Source organism: Drosophila ficusphila, unplaced genomic scaffold (genome assembly GCF_018152265.1).
Source record: "Drosophila ficusphila isolate 14025-0441.05 unplaced genomic scaffold, ASM1815226v1 contig_791, whole genome shotgun sequence".
Taxonomy (NCBI): Eukaryota; Metazoa; Arthropoda; class Insecta; order Diptera; family Drosophilidae; genus Drosophila; species Drosophila ficusphila.
Window position 1 is genome coordinate 22,311,599 of NW_025064737.1, and position 22,799 is coordinate 22,334,397.

Genomic DNA, 22,799 nt, shown 5'->3' on the forward strand with positions numbered 1-22,799 from the left:
GATTAATCGTGCGGCGGTGCGTGTTCCATATATAGTATGTGCCTCCCGCATATGTATAAATGGACTCCAAAAAGTCACAGAACTTTCCGTAGGCTTTAAGAGCGCGAGACACATTAATCAAAGGCAAAGTAGCAGTCGCAGTGGCTACAGCGACAAGCTATTAGCAACACATTTGTCTTGCGAACATTGAAAATGACTTTGCCGCTGCACAGAAACAAAATATAATCAAAACTTAAATTAATACTTTTACCAGGAGATATTAGACCACTTCATGCAAACCTCATAGATTTTTTTACAAGTTTAGGTCCATTAACCTTTTCTAAAAGTTGTTTAAATTCTAAATAGTTTTAGCATTTCTTAATGCTTAGAATGTAGAGTTTTTTTCTCTGTGCAGGCTGTTCGGTTGGGTGTGAAATTCCATTTATGCCGCACGCACAATGGAATGCGACCCAAGCTGCCGAAGCTGCAACACATGCGGTTACAAATTAGTCAATAGTGTGTAGCTATGTCCTCGGCTCCTGAGCTCATTAAGGTCCTTCTGGCCCTCCTGGAGAGCCAAGAGTATACGTGTGTGTGTGTATGTGTGTGTGCCAATTCTGCGGTCGCTGGCCGAGTTGCCAATTTGTATAAATTACGGCTGCGGCATGCATAAATTAACCAACGACACACTTACTCTCCGGCTAAAGAACGAATGCCGAGCGGATCTTAAATCTAAGCGGCGGAAAAGCGGAAAGTTTTCAATTTGCAGAGCAAACTTTGGCTCGGCATCAATGTCAAGCCGAAAGACACAAAATATCTTTTAATTTATTTATAAATTCATTGAGGTATGCGAAGTATTTCGCCCTACTTGAGGGGTTGGCAAACTGCCAGATCATCCTTAGCCGCGCACACCTGCTACACTCAGAAAAGTTGGGTAAAAGTCGCAATAAATAACAGAATATGTTACTAGAAAAAAATAGAAAATAATGTTGTTCGATTGTATAACTTAGAAGCAAAGCAATTCCAAATTTTGCTACTCACAAAATATATTTTTTAAGTGTATCTCCACGACACACGCATCATTTAACCTGCAAGTAATTCCCGTAGACAAGGCCAAAAAAAGCATGGTTGCGAACAGGAAAGACGTCCAAACGTAGGCGCAGACCCTGAAACCCACTCCCAATCCCAAAATAGCAGGCTGAGGCACTTGCAACTTATGTTGCGTGACAGTGACAACTTGACAATGCCACAGACAACGTTCCGCTTTACATGACAGGTCAGAGTTTTTGGCCGAAACTTTTGCGCGGCGTTTTTAATTTCGAATTTTTGAGTTTTCCGCCGGAACTTTGCTGCCAGGGAAAGTTTATGGCCTAGCTGCTCTTGCTTTAACCGACTTAATCTCTTACAGCTCCCACGGGCAAACCCATTCCGACGACGGCCCACAACACGTCCTCCACCTCGGTGTACATCTCGTGGAAGGCCCCGCCACCGGATACCATATTGGGCGAGTTCCTCGGCTACCGCATCACATATCGACCGCGGGACAGGGATCCCAACGATACCAAGGAGATCTATATTCGCGATAATACCGTGGAGGTGAGTTGCGATTACACTCCGCGTCGTATTTAGTTGTACAGGCCGAAGATAATTGAATTTCATGCTTTCTGACACTCCGGCGTTCTGTAAATGCATGCCTGGGGTTCAGTACAGTAGGAGAAAACTTATGAATTAAATTTCATTATTCATTTTTAACAGATCTTTTTGCATTCAACATATTATATAGATTTTTCAGTTGATATATTAAGCCATTTCATATCATAGCAGTATTAATATAAGCTCAAATCAACTTCGAACCCTATGAAATTATATTACTTTGGTGTTTCTTTTTAACTAAACCTGACATTAATTTAGAAAGGCACAAACTTATTTCCAGTGTTACAATAGAGGGAAACATTTCGTGTTCCGCCTGCAGCGTCATTCAATTTCGCTTCGGTTTCGTTTCGTGTCTGTCTGCCTTGCCGCGTGCATATCATTTTCTTTGCCGCAACTGGAGGATTCTATTCCGATTTGAAGAGCCAGGGCTTCGGCATAAAGTTGGTCTAAAATGTGTTTCCACCCTGTCATTCGCCGGCTTAAAGTCACATCAGCGGCGTATTAAAAAGTAATTTACACCTGGCCACAGGCAAAACATTCCCACCCATTTACAAAACTCGGGGTTACAAGTGTTTTTCGGTGGCCACCTGTCAAGATGTTACAATATCTCGTTTGGGACCCCGCTATCAGTGGCAATTTGTTAACGATTAGTTCTCAGCTGGGGCCAGTTGCTACTCGTCTAGGCCGAAACAGTGGGTGTGTTTTTCCGACTCCACGGGCCTTCTTTGTGTGCGGCTAGTTGGGCACGCAAGTTGGCTAATGAACTGAGCGAGTTGGGAAAATGGGGGCGAACCCAGAACAAATAACTTGGGAATACCTTTCAATAAAACAGAAGTTTTTGGCCAAAGGCAAACAAAGCGCTTACTTCGATAAATTATTGAACTGCTATCTGTCAGTTTGTTGGGACTTCTTTAAAGCTTTTGTAAGTCCTTTTTGTTTCTGTTAACTTGTTGTCAGGAATCAGGTAGATTTATGAATACATTAACATTGTTAGAGAATTCTAAAGTTCCATTTCCATTTAAACCCATATTGATCTATCAAAGGATGACTTTCTGAAGCGTTTATTTCATAATTCAAAGTGCTGGTCATTTCTGAAGCTCTTAGAGCGAAATTCCAAAACCGAGCGCACAGGGAATGCATTTATGAATTTGCAGCTGCATGCCGGGTGCCTTTCCCAGCTGCAAGGGGATTTGACTAAAATATGCAGAAATTATTAGCGATAATGCTCACGTACGACACTCGGCGCGACTGAGTGCCCAAAAAAAAGAAGTGGGCGGTTGGTGGGAGGTGGGCTCCCAAAGAGGAGGACGCTTGATTGCCACAAGCGTGGCACGCTTTTGTGCCCGAGTGCATATTTTGTCCTTATCTAGACGCAGCTACCCGTCTCTGTCTGCATGTCCTCTATTTTTCTCTCTTTTGCATGTCGGTGGCATGTTGAAATATTATCCTTGCAGGCAGGAACGTGCGACTTTAGTTATACTCGTACTTATTTTTTTGCAGGGAGAAAAAAAAATGATTTAAAAACTCTGTTTTCCAAAATAATAAGTTTGATGCCATCATTTATGGTAATATTCCATTTCCTTGTGCGTAAACGAACCGCTTTACAAGTTTATGTAAGGGTGTGGGATTTAAATCCCTTGAAAGCTGAGTTTAAAAAACATTATTTTCAATTTAAAGTCTTCTCTCGTTTCTCAATGTGTATCTGTTTTTTGTGCTCAAGTCATTTTGGTGGACTCCAGGACATGGCTTTCTGTTATTCCCATATCGCAGCATCAGCATTCAGGAGCCTGCGGCTTTCGCCGACCCGCCACGCCCCGTTCTAGCTACCGCCTTCGTTGGCCAGAGGCATTCACATTGAGCTGTCACGTGTGAGGTGGAAAAGCGGGGGCGGTGGATTTTCCCAGCTTCGCCTGCAGGGCTAAATTTGCCAATTTTCTAATTAAAATTTCTGCGCCGTAAAGCATAAATTTCGCAACTTTCACGCAGATAAAAGCCGGAAAGTCGAGTCACACGAAACCTCAAAGGAAGTTGCTCCACGCAAAAAACGGAGGCGAAAAAGCGTATCCCGCTACTGATATTGTTGATGAACAAAAAATGTGTAGATAAAACAGCAGTTCAGTTGGGGAAAATTGTGTAGTTTTTTGCGCAGGCATAGGAATTTGTTTGACAGGCGAAATTTACATCTGTTTGAAGTGCCCGGTTTTTTTTTCTTCTTCCGCTACCACGGAAATCCTTTCTTTGTTGCCAGTTGAGCCATTATCCGCTAGCACTAATTAACGCGGAAGGGGCGAGAATATTTAGATGCTTATCCCCCCTGCTTCACACTTTCCAAAGTTATGCAATATGGCGGGAAGTTGGCAACTTTATCAATTACATTAAATCAATTACGGAGCCCGCCGCCCTCGGGCTGCTACAACTTTCAGCTGACCATATAAATAAAAGCAGTTGTAAATTTTCGGCCTCATTTACTGGCGACTAAATAAAATGGAATTATATGACCGCCCACTATATAGAAACACTAAATCCACGCGCTCAGTCTTTTGAACGCCGCAGTATATACAATAGCCGTAAAAATAATAGCAGTGATGGAACTATTTCCTAAGCTCTTTATGCAAAAAAGTAAATAATTAATTAAATGTTAGATATGTAAATAGAAAAAAAAATCAATTAAAAATGTTGTAATTATTTATGGATTACGGATTATATATTATTAGTACTAATAATTCCTCTTATGCACCAACTAATTCAAAGCTTACACTGTTTAGACCAATTATTTGTACAGAATGAGCTTTGTAGCATTTTAAGAGCGCTATTGGGCTATTATTCTGACCGCAGCTGTAAAGGGAGGCCGGCAGAGAAAGATATCACGCTTTCGGTGGAAATAACTGCGATTGCGGCTGGCGCCGTCTGAAAAGCTCAGAGCAGCCACTTAAGCTGTTGGCATGGCAGTCAATCCGATGCTAAGCACAAGCCTTAAGTTCGCACAGTCGGAAACCCGTTGGTTTTGCGGTCGGACCGCAGACGCACACTGATACACACACGCACACCAGCAGGCAAATTCGGGAAGGCAGTGCCCTAATGTATGCTACATAATTTGCCGAAAGCAGCTGACCATTTGCGAGTGTGTGCCGAGTGTGTGGTGCTTTAGGCAGTGAACCTCTCTAAGTCTGCGGCTTGTTTTATGGTTTGGCACTGCTTTTGACCTTTGGCTAAAACCTTAATCAGACGCTTGCTAAATTCACGGACAAAGTCAGCGGAACGGACTCACTTATGGCGAGTTCTTTTCGTACACACATACAAAATCAGCAGTATATGTGAATATTTATTCAAAATACATATTTTATTTCTTACCACTTATGTTGTGGTTTTAAGATTTAATTATTTTTTGGTATTTATATTTCTTTTTATTTGAAGACCAAATCAAAAAGAATTCAGAAGTAATGCGGTTTTTCTTAATCCCTATTGTCTGGTTCATTTTTTTTTTCTGTGCATGGATGTGTGCTGTGGCAATTAAGGCAAAGACTACTGCTCGTTGGCCAAGCAACTCAATTTCCTTTGCACCGACATCGCAGCACTGCAAATCAATTTTAAGTGCTGCAATTTTCATATTTGCCAACGGCAACGCACAACAGTATGCAACGCGCAATTTCCGCTCCGAGCATACACAATGCTGATGGGCGAAGGGGAAGGGGGTGGCAGGGTGGTGCGGAAGGGGGTGCAGGGGGTGGTCCACGATGGGGTGGGGCTGCTGCAAGGAGCACTTGCTGGAAGTGCTCCACTTTATTTTGTTATGCGCCTTTAACGGCCAACAAACGAAAAGTCGTTCGGAGTGAGTACACAGCCAGAAAAAACACTACATTTTGTCAATAATTGAGAATTTGTTTTATAAAAAACATAATATCATCTTAAAAAAATTTTTAAATAAATTTTTCTGAATGTATAGATTTATTTTTAAATGATTTTTATGGCTTATAGGGTTTTTCCATTGTTGTTTTCAACTGTTCCCGACATCTGCTTGCATATTAAAATCGAATTTTAACTGATTCTACGACATCATTTCCCCTCTTTCCTTCGCAGAGCCATGAGATACAGAACCTGCAGACCTACACGCAGTACAAGGTGACGGTGCAGGTGTTCAATCCCGAGGGTCTGGGACCGGAGACCACCATCCTGGTGATGACCGACGAAGGAGGTGAGTACCAGTTCCATTTGCGGGGAAAATGCGATGCAAATACCACGGATTGCCCACATTTTCAATGATGCATGCCGCATAGTGTGCTTGCCCCAAGAAATTCCTACTGCCAGGCATCCGAGTGATGGCCACAAGTCAATAAGTCGATCGACCAACTATTTTTCACATATCTCAGAACCGCAAAATTCCAAATATTACGGCTTATTGACATGTCAGGCAAGTGACCAGCCCCCGAGATGCCAGAAAGAAATCTATATGCTATATGCCATTCGCTATATCGCATATCATATGCAATACAAGATGCAGATGCAGCAGCGCCAGAAACAAATTCGCCTTTGTGTGCACTTTTAGTTTTTCTCCCCTTTTCGGGTTTTTGTATGGATGCGAGGGCAGAAGCAAGGCAACTTTGAGATTCGCTCAACCACAAAATGCCTCTGCTATGCAATGAAGCAAACAAATAAAAGTTTAACTCCGACCAGAGGCTAAGGAAAATATGTTGCAATTTTTCATATTTTCCACTTTCCTTTCCCGCTCTCCCGGAATTTTCCATCCAGCTTTTTCTCGCCAGCTCGGAATCCGCTGCAGACCGCAGTCGGTGTGCGAACTGTATTGAAATGGAAGAATACTCGCCCAAACAAATAGAAATACAAAATAAATATTGCTTACTTAAACTTTTGCCATATGCTGCTCAGTCAGCAACAAAAACTGCCCAGGCATGTCCTTTCTATTTCGGTCCTATCCCCTTTTTCATACTCTCTCTTATTGTGAGGAGTCTTGAGGTATATTGTTATGTAGTGAATTTATATTTGGTTGGACTAAAAAATATTCTTTTAAAATACAAATGCCAAACTTATTGTTATTCTTGTTTTATTAAAAGGAAAATGTTAGCAAACTCAATTAAATAAGACTTTGACCTCTGCAGACTAATAAAACATTATGCTCAACGGGTATTAAACCGTTGCCATGACCGAATAGAATAGATCCTTCTTGTATCCTTTTTCTCTTTGTTATGCCACTGGGGCTCCCCTCGGATCCTGCGATTCCTGGACCGCCACGTGGATTTCCGGCAGCGTTTTACTTGGTATCGCCAGACGACGCCGCTGGCGGAAGTGTTGATGCCATAGACGCCGGCCGGTCGAAGTCTGCGGAACGTAAATTATAAGCAGTTGGCCATAAATATTTCGGGGCGGATAAAAAATTCCAACGTGTGCGAGTTTATCGAAGCGGGATGGAGGATGGAGAATGGGGGTTTGGGGATTTAATTTCCTGCAGTCAGCGCAAATCTGTTTGCATAAGCGCTCGCGCCAAGATGTCTTGGCCAAATATTGCGCTCGGCTTCGGCTTCGGCTTCTGGAAGTTTTTTAAGCGCGCTAAGACTCGAAACTCTTTTGAAAGTTGCCCAAGAGCTTAGCGGCATAATTAGCATAAAATTCAACGGAAAATCCTTTGCCAGCGTGGTACGAGAGTGGCCGGAAACCGAATAAAATCGGATTCGATAAAAACGAAAATACGATGGCATTCCCGTATGGATGGATTTGCCTCCCGGGAAGAGTGGATATAAGCTGCTTTCACCGAGAGCGAAAATATAACTCTGGATTTTTGCGACAGCTGGCATAACTTAGTAATTTCCGAATTTTCCACGTTCTTTTCCATTTTTGTTTGGGATGTGCCAAGGTAACACGCCAGGTGCAGACGGGTGGGGCTTTCTGGGGATTTGCAGCGGCTTAGGCAGCAACTTTGGCCAAGGCCAAGACCCAGCTGCCTCGCTTCGGCCTAATAGAATTCTGCCAATTTCGGGTGGGCGTGGCCGATGCGCGTGGCAGTTGATTAATTACCCCCGAATATTTGCCGCAAAACAGCCGCAAATAGCAAGCTTAACCACAGTCGAAATTCCGGCACTCAAAAAAAATGGTTTCGTAAATTAAATTAGCAATGAAACTCTTAAAGGAAAATACTCTAAACAGGAAATGTTTAATCACTTCATACTTAAATGAATTATTTTCTATGTATACTAATGTAAATGTTGAATCCAGCTTTTCCTAAAATTTTCAGCCTGTAGATGAATTCAATTGAAAGTCGAGGGAGGGTAACCAAAGACGTCTGCAACACGACCACATGCGGTGAAAATTATGAAGCCGTGCAGTGCGGCTTAGCAGCGGGTCAGGGATCCATGAAATCCAGCAGTTCCTTTGAGGAAGGGCGGCGGATAACCAGATAATGTCCTCAGAAGGAACTCAACTCAACGATTGCAAAACAATTCTAGGGCTTCGTCGGCTTTGCACTCCGAGACGTCGAGCTGCTCGACAGGCCGTCTTTGATTAGATATTTTCCACTTTCCTTCGGCCAGCCTTCTTCCTTCTGCCTTTGTTATTACGTTTTAACTTCTGACATTGGCCGGGCTTAGAGGACCCCGAATAGTCTCCTCCTCTTCCCGTTTTTTGCCGGCACGCACTTGCTTTTGGCTTGGCCAGGACTGGGGACTTGTGGCCGAGAATTGAGTTTTTTTCGCCCTTCCCCGAACTGCAGTGCAGACAGCTCAAGGGGCGTTCTCCTTGGAGCCCCAAACACTTGTCGCTTTCGAGACAGAAGGATAGACAGGCGGACAATCGAAATGGCTTTGTGCCCTGTTTCTTGATAACTTCGTTTCGTTCTGTTTCGTTCCGATTCATTTGTGTGTAGTAGTAAGTACATGGCAACACTTGATGGTCTTGGCAACTTTTGACTTTAACGCGTCCTGTTACCTGAGGCCTTGCTCCTCTGACACAACCTTTGCACCTTCACACCTTGAGCAGCAGGTCACCGGACTCAGAGCTCAAGACTCGCAGCAGATCGAATGAGGTGAACTGGTTGGGAATTAAGGGACTTAAGGCTGAAGCTACTGAACCAGTATGCAATTTAATTTGTCTGCTTCTCAAGGGCGTCTGGCAGGCGGCTCTTTAAAAACAAATTTATATTTCAAACAACCTGCAGCTCTAAGAAAATGACTTCAAGCGTTCGCTCTCTCGGCATAAATGCAAAATCAACGCAGCCAAAACAAACGCTCCATTAGACTCGCTTTTAAGTGTGTACAACCGAAGCGGAAAAGCTTACACGCTTAGAAAAATATAACAGTAATAATTTCTACAGATTTATCTAACCTTTCATTAACAGAAACATTTATGTTCACACACAACAAAACTGTTTTTAAGAAACTTAAATAAAGTAATCCAATTTATAAGTAATAATCTCTTTAAATTTCGGTTTTTAAAATACCAGTGCATACTCAGAAAATATTTCCTTGAACCCCTCCAGCAATTTATCACCGCCCGTTTGTCAACGCCTTTGGGGGCGTGGTAAATGGCTCCTTTTGGAGCTGCTGCTGCATCCAAGAAAATTAATAGACACACGCACAGATCCACCTGAAGGAAAAGAATCGCACTTGCATTTTGAGGAAATGTTGCCACTCATTCCGAGTGGGAAACTAAAGTAAATGGAAAATGCGAAATCCATTTGCGAAGAGCGCGGACTGTCAAAAGCTTGCGGTCGTCTAACCAGACTCCAGAATCCAGAATCCAGAATCCAGAGTGCGGAATCCACCGGCGACTAAGTTTTGCAGCGGGCCCTCAACTTACAGCTACAAAATTAATTACCTTTGGCTACTTTCAACTAGCTGCGGTTCGGGTTCAGCCGTTTGCATGCACTGAAAACCCCCGTGAGAAAGGGCCCGCCTCCTTTGGAAAAACACCGCCCACCTCTAAAAGATGGTTCAGTGCATCCGCTGACTGCTTTTAAAGAGCCAGCCGCAGAGCATGGAGGAAAAAAACCCACAGATAGTGGAGTAAAACCCGAAACTCTGGGCACAAGTTTCCTTCATGGAAAACTGCGGGCGGCTGGCTGGCGGAAGTGACAAGCTGCATTTGAGGGCGGTGGAAATTTGGGTGGCAGAAGTGCAGCAACAACAACCACGAAGGCAGATAAAACACTGGGGGACAAACTTTTCTCGGCCACAATGAATAGTTAATACACTCGCAGGTGAAACGCGGTGTTCAAATTTATTTGGATATCTATCGAAAAGAGGGTGGACTATAAAAGAGAATCAGTTTAATAATAATCGGTTTAATAGTAAGTGGTCAAACTTATAACAAAATATTATTGCTTTTATAATATAAAAGAATACTTTGTTATTATAATTAGTTGTTAGAGAGACTTGTTAAATAGAGTACTCCAGTAATTAAAGAATAAGATGAAGAGTTTCAATATCCAAGGTCCAATCCTTTTCCACCAACCTTTTTTTTGGAAGAAAGAGTAGTAAGACGCCCGCAGCAAAAAGCGGTAAGACAGTTGGCAGTGGAAAGTAAAGGAGCGGGGAAAGGAGGGCGGGGGGGAAGGACTGTAAGGACGAACCAGCAGCAGGATAAGGTACAACGTGAAAAGTATGTTTTAATAAAAGCGGAAATGAAGCAGCGTTACCGTTATTTCCTGTTTGCGCACAGTTTTGTTTGCGGCAGAGTGAAAAAGGAAAAACTAAAAGGAATGGCGCACTGAGGCCAGCTGCATTTTCGCTCCTTGCAAAACCAAAAATGATAAACCGCAAACCACTTAAAAAAGTTGCAGGCAACAGCAACGCAGGCAGCAAAAACTTTTCCTAAATAGACGAAATTAATGAGCAGCAACACGGGAGCGAGGGGCCTGGATAAACCTCTGCCGCCGGCTAAGATCAGATTTTCAGGATCTCCAGGAACTTGCAACAAGCCAGGACGAGATTTAACAAATTTATTGATTTTGCTGGACTTTGGAAACTTGTTAAATTGATAAAGGCTGCAGATGATGGGAGTTTACACCATCAATAATGTGCATTTAATTCAGTATTACTTTTGAGATTAAATAGTCATTTTTTGATAACACATTTGCATTTAAACAGATTTAAATAAATTCACTTTAAGAGAATGACCTCAACCTCGAATGGGAATTGGATCCTTGTTCACAATCCCATTTTACCTTTGTGTTTTCCCTATCCTGCTCCAGATCTAGGACTAATATGCACACATATAGTATCATTCTTGGGAAAGGGCGGCAGTGGGTTTCCCTTTCGGAAAATCAGGCTAATAAAACATTTGCAAGCAATCAGAAAGTTTCAGCGCTTTCCGCGATGGATGTCATTACATGTCTGGGCCGCTCCGCCCTCCACTTCTTTCTCTTCCTCTTCCCTTGGCCGCTGGCAGAGGAGCTGTAATGCAAAATGAAAGCCCAAAGACGCTTTCCCACTCTCCGACCGCTTTCCATTTTGCGAGTTTGGGGACACTCGAAGACCGACAAGTCGCCTGCCAAAATGAAAACGAAATGAAATGTTCGGAAAGTTGTTGAAAATGGCATTCGGCGTTGACAAATAATTTCATATCATGTCTGCGCTTTTTTGGCAAAGGATGCGACCCATCCTGTCCCGCCTTTGATTTCCCTTCATTCCGCTTTGTCGGCAGGATCAATTTCATTTGATTTCGGGCGCCTTTTGCGGCACATGAGACTATGCAAGCCAAGAGTCTATTAAAGGACCACCTATCGTCCCAGTCTCAAGTTTTTTTCCCCTGGATTTTGATTCCACTGGGAGAAACTACAACTTATAAATAAGGGTTCTGTTCAAAAATCAAGAAATTTGAGGAAGATTCGTACTCTTTCTTATAAAATACAATTATTATATCCCAACTCTTTTCTCCCACTGTATTCACCTGTCGCCTTCTTCGTCCTAGGAATCATCTTGAAAGTTTTTTGACAAATTCCCTGCTCTCGTTGCGACACACGCTCAATCACTTTGCCCGGGGCGGATTTTAAAGTCTTTAACTTTTCTTTTGACTTTTTGTATTTTGATCCGGTGAAGGGGAACAATCTTTTTTCCTGTTCGATTTCTTTCCTCTTTTTTGTCTGCAGTTCATAGTCAAAAGGATTGCAATAACAACAACAACAACGACAACAACAGCAAACAGGGCAGCCGGCAATCTTTTTGATGGCACCTCAGTATCGCAGCGGTTCTGTGTGCTTGTGTGTGTGTGTGTGTGTGTGTCTGTGTGGGCGGGCGGTGTGGTATCTGTGTTGGTGTGGGCGTGGCAGCACTCAGGCGTGCGTGTCTGTCACCGTTCATGTTACCCTGCGTATGTGTGTGTGTGTGCGTTTTTGGCCTGGGGGCTTTTGCCGCTTTTGGCTTCGGCAAAAGTGCAGAAAATTTGTGCAAGTTACGTGCTTGATTACATTTTTCCAAACTTTTTTCCCTGCCATTTTCCTCCGTTCCATTTCGGCCATTGACGGGTGTTCGATAAGGTTAAGGTTCGCATAGTTTGGCTATCACATGTGCAAACACTTGGGGAAAAATTGGGATTGACTTATGGGTAAGGACCATTTAAATATATTCAGATAAACCAATTTCTACAAGCGAAAATTGGGCTCCAAAAAACGCAAAAGAAAGGCAAAGGCGTTTACTTGCTTACAACAAAAGTACTTCTAATCAAATTTTAAACTTTGAAAAAAAAAAAGATATTTCTTATTGTGCACTGTCAAGTCTACTTTTTCGAACCCAATCGAATGACATATCGATTAATGGATAATAGACCTGACACCTGGGCATCAAGCAATCGCACAGGGAAGGCTTTTAACAAATTGCGGCCGTGTATAATCGGCTTAAATTAAACAAATCTAAGCAATTAAGTGCCTGGCAGCCCCAAATCCCCAAAAACAAACTAAGAATGCAGAGGAAAGCCCGCAATCGAATGGCAAACAAAGTAATCAACCTAGGGCCAAGATTGCCTGACATTTTGCCGGGGATCGGCTTAAATCACATTTTCAAATTTCCGAACAAATCAAGACTGACAAAAGACAGACTGAAAAGTCGAACAAACAGAAAGTGCCCTTCGAGCTGTATTTTTGAACTGGAGCTGAGTTTTTGCCTAATTGCTGGCTCTCTTATGATTAACTGATTTGGCCACAAGTTCGATTGGTTAATCAGGACGGAAATGAGTTGAGTTCGTAGTTGGCAACAGGAAACCCAGCCACAGGGCGTACGATCCATTTCGCCCGGCAAGTTGTCTCTGTGTTTTGGCCACAGGACACACAACATGTTGCAGTCACGGCTGTCTCCTTCTGTTCACTCTGTAAAATTAGTTTTGCACTTTGTACATTGTCAGTGGCATTCTTTACATTTCTTGTTTGCCCCCAGCCTGGGCTGCCTGCTCCTTGGCTCCTCCGTTCCTCTGTTCCCAACTTTCGGCAGCACTAACTCAGTTAGCCTGCCCAGCTGCGGTCCATGTGTGTCTCTCCCTGTGTCCCTATATCTGTTTATGTGTCCGTGTGCTCGTGTCCGTGTCATATGTGTGGGTGTGGGCCACTCAACTTCAGCCTGTCATGTTGCACATCGTCTCGGTGTGTGCACTGCAAAATACTAGCCCTTAAATCAACAATATTTATCACCGTTAATACATATGGAAACAGATTTCAAAGATTTATTGTCGTGCAAAAAGGAATAGAAAGCAAGGGGATACGAATAAGCCACTTGTTATCAAATGTTGTTATATTCTTATACCATTTCAAAGCTATTAATTACACAATTTTTAAAGAAACAACAGATCAGAGATATAACACCAAAATATGTATATACAAATTAGAACTACTCTTTAAATGCTATTAAACGCCAAACTATCATTAACCACACTTTCTACAAATTATGTATAATAACAATTTTAAAATCAGTATACAACCCTAAACATTTTCAGTGCTTTCGCTCTGTATTAGTTTCCACAGGCCACTTTCACGTGGTTAGCTTGCCGCCGCAGACAAAACTATGCACATTTAACGCTAAATATACCGCCTGCCCCGCCCTCCACTTTCAACGCCCACTTGGGCCGCCCCTTTCGTAAATCAGCTTTGGCCAAAGCTTTGAAATTTATTTAAATGCCCGAAAGCTCGTAATAAAGGAGACGTAGATTTATGCAGCCAGCTGGCAGATGGCAAGTGCCAAGTGAGCCTGAGACCGAGCGGCAAGCGGCAAGCAAGCAGTAAGCAAAACATTTTGGCCGGGCCTAAAGCCTAAAGCCCATGTGTGTCTGGCACTGATTGCCGCAGATATACACACAGACGCACACACATGCACACATGTGCATACATTTTCATTTGCAGTTTTGGCCCACTCCCCACGCACTTAGCCAAATTGCAGTCGGCTTGGTTTAACTTGGCCTCGCCGCTTGGCGAATGTCTTCGCGCAGTCGCCATCGCAAAAGCGTTAAAACCGCATTTGCAAACTAACACCAACACCAGCAGGACCACATATGCAGCTATATCCCCCTTATCACGAATTTTCCCCCATTTTCCGAGAGCATTTTCCTTGGCTGCTGCAGCTTTTTGTGCGTTTTTAAAATGTAAATCCCCACAAATTTTATGCACATTGTCGTCGTTTTTGTTGTTATTGTTGTTTTTGCTGGCCCTGTCTGCTGGCTTATATAAAATTTTGTAAAATTGCATTTACACCACAAACACATTTGCATTTGAAATGTGCCCAAGTTGGCGTTGTTGTTGTTCTTGTTGTTGCCGGTATTACAACTACAAGAGCACCGATTGCAGGACAGCGGAAATGTCCAAACCACAAGGCGCACAGTGGGTCAAGAATCAAAAAAAAAAAGAAAGTTATATGCCGAAGGTCTTATCTAAAATATAAAAAAATTTCAAAAAATCTCATTAAGCCACTATTAAATTAAAAAGGATTGTAAATTCCCTTAAATACTGTTTTGCCTTTAGACAAAAGAGTTACTACCTTTTAATTTGTAAAATGGAATGCGAACTCAGATAAAAAGCAAGTGTGTTTCGACTTCTCAAATGTTTGTCTTACTTTAGTTTCAAAGTACAACATGCATTAGCAAATAGAATGCAATTTACAAATGTTTCCCTTACATATTTCCACAGTTCGTCTGCTGAGCTGGTAGTTTTTTGCATTTGTTGAGTTTGCTGCGTTTAGTTGCAAATGCCTTGTAGCCTGGAAATCCTGTTTGGCCACATCCTCAGCACACAACATGTCAAGTTCTGCATCTGCTTGGGGAATATGGTTTGAGCTTTAATTCGTCGCCCTCGAATTCGCAGTCGAGGAGGAAATAATTGAATCAGAACGCTCATTTGTGGGAAAATTATATTGCTGCTTTTGATGTAGCCGTAGACAGAAAACCTTTGACACTCTCCAAAGACGAGAGGGGGGAAATGAAATGCGGGGGAAAGTGGAGAAAGGGGCTTAGCAACCGACGACTGAGAACTGTGATTACAGCCTAGGACGCAATTTAATTATAAATAGCGCCAATTAATCAGAGCTTTCTGGCTTGTTCGCCGGCCTTAAGCCGGCACAATGACAACCTGCAATGGGCGAGAATCCCGGCCATTGTCTTCACCTATTTCCCTGCGTATTTCCCCCAAGGCAGTTATCCTGATTTGCAGCCATTGTAAGGACCACGCCCAGCGTTTTGCATAACTTAAGCTCTTGCCAACGGGTTGTTCTTCCGCTGCGAAACTCCTTCCTCCTCGTTTCCTACGTAATTTGATTTAAGCATTTATGGCATGCGGTCGCCCAGCGAAATTTTCTGGCATAAGGTCAGGTTTTCACACTTTTCGGGAGTGGTACTCTTGCGCAACATACTAGCTTAAGTTTTCAAAAACCAGTGACCCCTAAAAAAGTAAGCCAAATTTTTATAAACTTAAAGAACAAATAGGTGGAGTGAAAAACAATTTTTTCCCAATTCCGTTTTCACCCGATTGTCTGTTCGCTGTTATGAATTTAACCTACAATGCCAAAACGCAAAACCGCTGTCAACTTACAAAAAACAAAACGGCAAAGGGAATACATTTCGTGGCGAGCAAACATCAAACGACCTTCACACATATTTCAAACCCAAAAATTTCGACAGCGAAGGGGGTAAACTGGAAACTGTATTTCCGACCGCCAATACGAACGAAAAATTTGTATTTTTTTTCGGTTTGCTTTTGGGACCGTGCGGTTCCAGCAGCGTCGCGTAAAACGCATAAATTTTATTCAATTTCTGTCATTTCACGAAAGGTATAAACACATCACGGCGCCTACGCCCGACTGCCACGCCCCCCGAACCGCACACCGCACCTGAGCCGAGCATCGAACCAAAACCAGACTCGAACCGAAAACCAAACCAGACCAAAGACCAAACCAAACCAAACCAATCCAAACCAGACCAGTACAGAACTGAGCAGAACAGGCCGCCCTGCCTGCATTGTACATTTGCGGTTCTGCGGGATTTTTCGGGCCTGACAAACAGCCAAGTTAAAGTTAATAGCATTGCAACCGACTACCATTTAAACAGGCACCTAAGCAGTTTGCAAATAAAAGGACTGTTGTCTTGAAACTCAAAATTCTTAGAGAGTGTAGAACTAATAATAAATAAACTAGTTAAACTATAGTATACAAAAAATATCCTTTACCTTTACCCATTCTGCTAACCCCATCTGTGGAAACGTATGAGAGTGTATGTGACCGTTTAACCTGAGCGTTACGTATACGCCGCGTGTGCCGCATGGCCAAAAAGCACGCGCCCCAAATATTATTTTCATTTTTCTGCCACTCGAGCAGCGGAAAAGTATTTTGCGCTTAAAGAAGCGCCAGGAAGCGGCAGCGGATGTGGCCCAAGGAATGCAAATAAAGCAGGAATAAAATAAGGAAGACAGAAAGCTCGGGAAAAACAGAGTCTTGAGCCGGGTACAAAGGATATGGCATAAGAAGCTGCCTGTCGAAGCCACAAAACCCGGGGAAGGAAGCCAGGCATCCAGGGTTTAGGTGCGGGCCACTCGCTAGGAAGCCGGGCTAAGTAAATTTTCAAAACATTTTGCTCGTCGTTGCGCTTTTGTCGCATTAGCGTACGTGATAACGTCATGGAACAACGGCCCCAACAATAGCAAAAAAAAAAAAAAGCAGCAAAACAACCAGCTTAAGCAACCCATATGTATCCAAGGATCTAGATCAGCTACAAACGCATATATTTGTGTAGGTGAACACGGGAAAAAATCTCTCAAAATGTTTCTCAAAACTAATCAATACATAATATCATTTATAAATGTTATGCATAAGATGAAAGCGTTTCAATCATACAATTTATTTGTTTTCCTTACTCAACTTCATCACAAATAAGTATGAAGTAAATAACAATCCCCGCATATTTTCTTTCTGTATCAATATGCATCTGCTTATTGTGCAGACTCTGCTCTATTTTGTTTTGCCTTCTCCACTGAGCGTATTGAATTTATTTTTCTAGAAGCTAAGGAACGCCTTCATGAATAATAAGAAAAAAAACAGAAACTCACACACACGAAAGAGTCAAGAAATCCCGATATTATCGGCACAAACATAAACTTCAACGTAAAAGTTTTAAAGTTGGTGGAAAAGAAATATTTTCGATTGCTGCGAGTGAAGCTAAAACGCTGCACAAAATTCAGCGAAATTTCCCCATAATTGATGGCTTTGGTTAAGCTGAAAACCCATCGATGCCCCACTTTGAGCCACTTGACTGAAGCATTAGAAGAAAGTTTCCAAGCTGGGAAGTATATATACATACATATACGTTTATATATATATGTATATATCGACTGTCGACGTTCCGCCACAAATCAATGTAAATGGCATGCATACATTACTCATACGCCCTGTGGGGTGCGACGAAGGATTCGAAAACTTGCAGCTAATGATGCTTCAATTGCTGCTTCTTATGAGTTGCAAAACGTTGAATGAATGAGCGCCATTGCATTCAATGGCCCACAAGTGTGTGTTTTTCGAGAAGCAAAGCGGGGATTGGTGGGCCAAAGGATCCCAGGACCTTCGAGAGCAGCAGTCTAAGTAAAAGCCAGCGGTCGGAAAAGTGGGTGGCACGATGACGGCGACGACAACAACGACGACGACGTTGCTGATAATGATGCATGCGGCAAATCAATTTTGTTGTATTATGCCAAAAGTGTGCACAAGTGCAGTTGCAGGGCAAAACGGTCGGGAAAATGCGGTGGAGAAAATTCTGGGTGGTGTGTGTGGTGGTTGGTGAGCAACATTAGCACTGAAGTTCCACCCAGACGCTCAGCTATTATGTTGTGCCCTCTGCTCGCTGAATGATTTTCAGCTATTTTTTGTGTGTATTCTGTTCGGTTTGCTGGCGGGTTTTCCTCGCGCTGGCTTGCTTTTTTATGTGTCACGCCCCCGCAGCAATGCCATTTTTGTGTCGTAATACTTTGGGGGCATGTGGCATGCTCCAACATCCCTTTCCCTCCATTTTTTTTTTCACTCTTAAGTCCTTAAGCGACGCCCCATTCAAGGAGCTGCTCTATTGGATGTGTAACAAATGTTGCATTTTCTACAGCTACAGTTTTTCTTTGCTGCCGAATTAGTTACATTGGCTTGGGGGATAAAAAATATATACAAGTTATGGGAAAAGGATTTTCGTTGATTCGCAATCCTAGAAACAAATTAATAACATTCCACATTTGTTCGGGATTTATGGCTTTGTAAGGATTGATTGGGAAATTTTTCAATAAATAAATGTAACGCCAATTGTTTTCGCACTTTATTTTTTTGAACGTATTTATTTTATGGTTTAAGCTTAAGTTCAACTATGTTTTGAAAATTTAATGAACCAGTGCAATAGATTCATCAGAATTATATTTATTAGTTAAACAAGTAATCAGCACCACACATTTCATATTAATAGTGTTGTTATTTGCTCACATAAAAAGTACTGAAACTATATTGACAAAATAAAAACGCAAACAAATTAATTAACCCTCGCAAAAGAGCGGAAAAAATGCGTTGAAACTCAGACAACGAGATGAAAATTTGAATTTTTATTACAGTGAGCGGAAAATGAAAATTGATTTGATGTCGTTTGATTTTGGGTTTCATGACCCTTAAACGACTTTATAATCGAAAATCAAACACGAAAAGCGAGCGAAGTATAAAAAACAAATCAGGCTGCTTCTGCGATTTTTTGCCTTTTTCGATTCAGACATGGCCAAACTGTTACAACATTTTCATTTTAATCTTATTAAAATGTTACACCCTCCCGTCCGCCGGCTTCCACCCCATGCACTCTATCACTCACAGAGTTGGGCACAACTCGGTATTGAAATAAGTTTTTAAATTAATTTTTTGTTAGCTAAAGTTGGCCAAACTCAACTGAATGGGTCCATGCCCCTCGCAGTTTTGCTTCTCCATTTTTTGGGTGGACATTTTAAAGGGAAATGGGCGTGTGAATGGACCAATTGTGCTCCGTATTGATTGAATCGAGGGGACAGTGCCTGCGCCTGTGTGTATAAACAGCAATTGTTGGCTATTTGTTGCTGCAAAATTGAAAAACTTTTGCTTCTGGCCAGAAAGCCTGCCTGCCGCTGATTGACAGAAATGTAACAGCCCAAAAAAATACTGCAATTAAATTATAATTGTTGCCTGACTGCCTCATCGACCCGATTTATTTTGAACAAAAAAATAATGGATACAATGTACGCCCCCAAAAGTATCTTACGGAAATTCCCAATGCCACAATTGCGTGTTTATTTATGAAAACGCTAGTAACGTGCCCCCAATGCAACTGAAAATGCCGGGAGGAGTCCATTTTCCCAATTCCATTCCCCCAGCGCGTCTGTTTGAATTTCGTGTGCATTTCATTTGCCACATTGTTGAAGCGCTTTTAACTGAAACTCCCAACTTTTCGCCCCCTTTTTGCGCACCAGTGCATAAATCACATAAACAACGTTCTCTGATTTCTCGCATATGATATTTGTGATTTCCGTAGAAGGAGCTGGATAGCCATGCAGGAGGTTTCCTGGAAAAAATCCAAAAAAAACAACATCCAGCAAGTAAACAGAGTAGAACAAATAAAAGATCCAGCAGATGCAGAGACCCCAGATACCGAAACTCCTCCGTGATGAGCAATAAAAATCAGAATACAATGAGAGGACAGCTGAGTTATTACATTGCCTTTCTGGCCATGATTTGTTATGATTTCTCCTGAGCACTTGCAACATTGCAATGCATTTTATGCTGCCATTAAACTATCCTTTTTTCCCTCCACATCCTTGTTGGTTTCACGCGTTTGTCTCCCGCGTCGAATGCATCTTGATTTTTGCCGCTGATAAAGTTGCCAGGAAAATAATTTAGAACCCTCGACATGTCAGACCCCACACACAAGTTAGTTTCGTGTAATCCGGGAGCTCATTGCTTATATCTCTCTGGCCATTTGCCATTTTTATTTCACTTGCCACACTTTTGCCTCCGCCCAGTGAGCTACATTTTTCAATTTACTTGGGGACAGACTCGAAGCTAGACCCGAAATAAAAAAAAAAAAAAAAAGCCGAAGCCGAAACCGAAAGCCCAGGCAGCCGGCAAAACTTCTGAGCTCCCTTCGACGTAAATTTACACATTTTTCTGCCACATTAAGCGGCCCGAGCCGGGCTGGTTTCACTCGAATTGGGTTGAGTTGGGTCGTATTGCTGGTGGGAAATTCCCTAAAGTGCAATAAACATGCGCGCCACTGTCCCACACATTCGCATATGGATACTTTCGATGGCCTACTTAAATTCAAAAGCAACAAAAAGAACGAAATTGGATCTGGACATTTTTCTCAAAGCGAGCATTTCCACTTTAAAGAATGTGAAAGAAAATTTTAAATTCTTCATAAAAGAATTTCACATTCGTAAAGAACACCTAAGCAAAACAAGTTCCAATTAGTAAATGTCTTAAGCTTTTAATGGCTTGAAAGTTTATCAAATCACTCAATTAAAGTTAATAGCATTCTTCTTGGCTCACATTCAAAGAGCAATAGAGCTTAGAGTTTCTGTGTGAACAAGGCCAAATTTTTAGAGCATGAACTATTCATGTAAGCCAGTTGAAGAAAATAAAACACAAATGTCCTGACCTTAATCTCCTAGCGAAAGTTTTCTATTTATTCTGGCTTCTATCTATATGGGTTTATAAATGTGTACATACTGCAACGAAAATACAGGCTTCGTCTTGTTAAACACTCGACGGTTAAGGGCTGCACAAATATTTATTGTGTCATTGATTTTGCCGCTAAGCCGTCGACGGGCTCCAGTCATTCGACTTTCCTTCGGGTCCATGGCCTTTGCTTTTCCTTTTTCCTTATTTATCCAGAGCACTGCAGTCGGAAGGCAGTGAGAAAGTGGTGGTGGTGCAAATATTAAATATCACCCGGCGAGAATAAGGAAAAGCCAAGGAAAATGGCAGAAGGACTTGCTGCCTGATTGGATGTGAAATTTAATTTCACACAAAGCTATTGGATGGCACAAGACACCCTGTTTCATTTGTATAAAGCGGGATTTGTTATTTTTAAAACAATTTGAGAGCTTATCGAGCTGGGTTTAAACTTAAATCAGAGTAGAGTTGTAAAAACCAAAACCAATTAAGAAACCATCGCTGAAAGCAATTTAGCAATGCGTAATATATACATAATCGCGTAATAAAAAAATTCGAATTTAAACAAATTGCGGACTTGATTGAGTTACACTTTTAGCATATCACTAAATTATTCGATTTAATTTTATTGAAATACCAACACTCTTGGCACGTTAATTAATTAAAATGTACGTTCTCTTTTTCACTTGCAGGTAAGTCGATGCTGCATGCTGCATACTGCAATTTATGCTCGGGTATGTCAATATATCGGCCAATAATTTGCGTATGACTTGTCAGTGGTTTAATTAAAATGAACTGCAGCATGAAGAGCGCACATGCAACCGTATCCGCACTGGCGGTGCAATCAAATACACCGAGTTTCACCGGACAGCCAATGGCGTGTAAATAAAACTAATCCCGAGTTGAGCGACCGCATAAATCAGCCGCAGATCAGGGCGGGAATGGGGCGGGGGAATGGCGGCCAGTCGATCCAGTCAGGCGAATGTAATTATAAATCATCGGTGCTCAGCCACACAAATGCAATATAAAAAGTAGCTGCAGGCCTAATTGGCTTGCCACGAGTGAGAATACACAATATGCATCAATAATTCATGAAATTAAATAGCTTCCTTCGCTTTCGACATTTCGAGGGGCGGGGCACTTGATAGACTCAACTCTTCTGACAGGTTCATATCACGTCACTCATACGCCCCGTTCTCCAGCTGTCACATAAAAAGCAGACGGCAATTTACATACCCATCCACGTATTTGTTTAGACACACACACGCACACACCACACACACAGCAGCCGCCTGACGAGCTGACAACATCATAATAATAAATTAAAATATTAGCGCTTAATTAAAATTATCAATATACCCGAACCACGTCGCGATTTGTCACCGAGTTTGAGGCTCCCATCGGCGACATTTCGCTAAATTTCCCAAACTCCTGGCTCATAAACCCCGCGCACATAACTCACTTTGCCGTCTGACAGCATTCGGCGTGTTTTTGCGGCCTGGCTTAAAAATAATAAATATTTTCAACTAAATCCATATTTATTTAATGGCATTCGCGGGCCGCACAACACAATTAATTAAGTGCGGGGCTTTATTGTTTATTTAACGCTTCGGCTTCGCGGCTAGCCCACGGCCTTGTCTCATATGGGATTTTAAAGCCGTGACAGGGGTTTCGACCGGGGAAAATATTTGATAGCATTCCATTTCATTTGGGGCCGATAAACTGGCGCATTATTAAATACGAAAGTGAATTTATCAGACGCCATTCGGCATTAAAGGGTACTATATACTTTAAACAAGAAATGAATACTAGCAGCAGATAGAAAGCTGACTCTGATAAAATTCAAAATGAGAGCATGTTATATCTCACATCTTTGTTTGGAAATTGCACTACCTTGATGAAAAATCACCTCATGAAAACAGAAGGCAACTGAGCTAACTTCCCTGGACATTTGCCAGCTCATTTTTCACCTTAGTTAACCAACTGCAAACTGTATTCGATTGCACGGCGTCTGGCATATCCGTACGTGAATATAAATCAATCAAG

At 42.1% G+C, this 22,799-nt stretch overlaps 1 protein-coding gene across 4 annotated transcripts in view; it reads left to right on the forward strand.

Moving 5' to 3' along the window:
* The window catches only part of LOC108086531 (tyrosine-protein phosphatase 99A), a 107,181-nt gene that overhangs the window by 45,977 nt on the left and 38,405 nt on the right, over window positions 1–22,799 (forward strand). For all 4 annotated transcript variants that reach the window (XM_017183460.2, XM_017183464.2, XM_017183462.2 and 1 more), the window contains exons 7-8: window positions 1,388–1,575; window positions 5,710–5,824. In XM_017183460.2, coding sequence (XP_017038949.1) covers window positions 1,388–1,575; window positions 5,710–5,824 — 303 coding nt within the window. The remainder of the gene's footprint in view (window positions 1–1,387; window positions 1,576–5,709; window positions 5,825–22,799) is intronic.